This window comes from Penaeus monodon, chromosome 32, assembly GCF_015228065.2.
Source record: "Penaeus monodon isolate SGIC_2016 chromosome 32, NSTDA_Pmon_1, whole genome shotgun sequence".
Classification (NCBI taxonomy): domain Eukaryota; kingdom Metazoa; phylum Arthropoda; class Malacostraca; order Decapoda; family Penaeidae; genus Penaeus; species Penaeus monodon.
Genome location: NC_051417.1, coordinates 7,537,451 through 7,537,696, shown reverse-complemented (window position 1 = coordinate 7,537,696; position 246 = coordinate 7,537,451). Strand labels below are relative to the sequence as shown.

Genomic DNA, 246 nt, shown 5'->3' with positions numbered 1-246 from the left:
TTTTCAAAACTCAAATAACATAGAAACTTGCTTTAAACAACGCCAATATCATCCAAAAGTAAACACAACCCACCTTGTGGAGATCGGCTTTGAGAGCGTCGAGGAAAATCTGCCTGTTTTCGCGATACATCTTGCCAAGCTGCTGGAGTTGCTGTCGGCGAAACTCTACGGAGAGTGTGCGCCCTCCATTGTAGGCCTCGCGAGCACGGTCCACGAGCTTAATGAAATTAGAAGGTGTATAGATAG

General features: G+C 45.9%; 1 protein-coding gene across 1 annotated transcript in view; it reads right to left on the bottom strand.

Moving 5' to 3' along the window:
• LOC119593413 (aldehyde dehydrogenase, dimeric NADP-preferring-like) overlaps positions 1-246 on the bottom strand; it is a 62,658-nt gene that overhangs the window by 25,299 nt on the left and 37,113 nt on the right. The window contains exon 2 of the mRNA XM_037942343.1: positions 74-217. Within this exon, the coding sequence (XP_037798271.1) occupies positions 74-217 (144 nt within the window). The remainder of the gene's footprint in view (positions 1-73; positions 218-246) is intronic.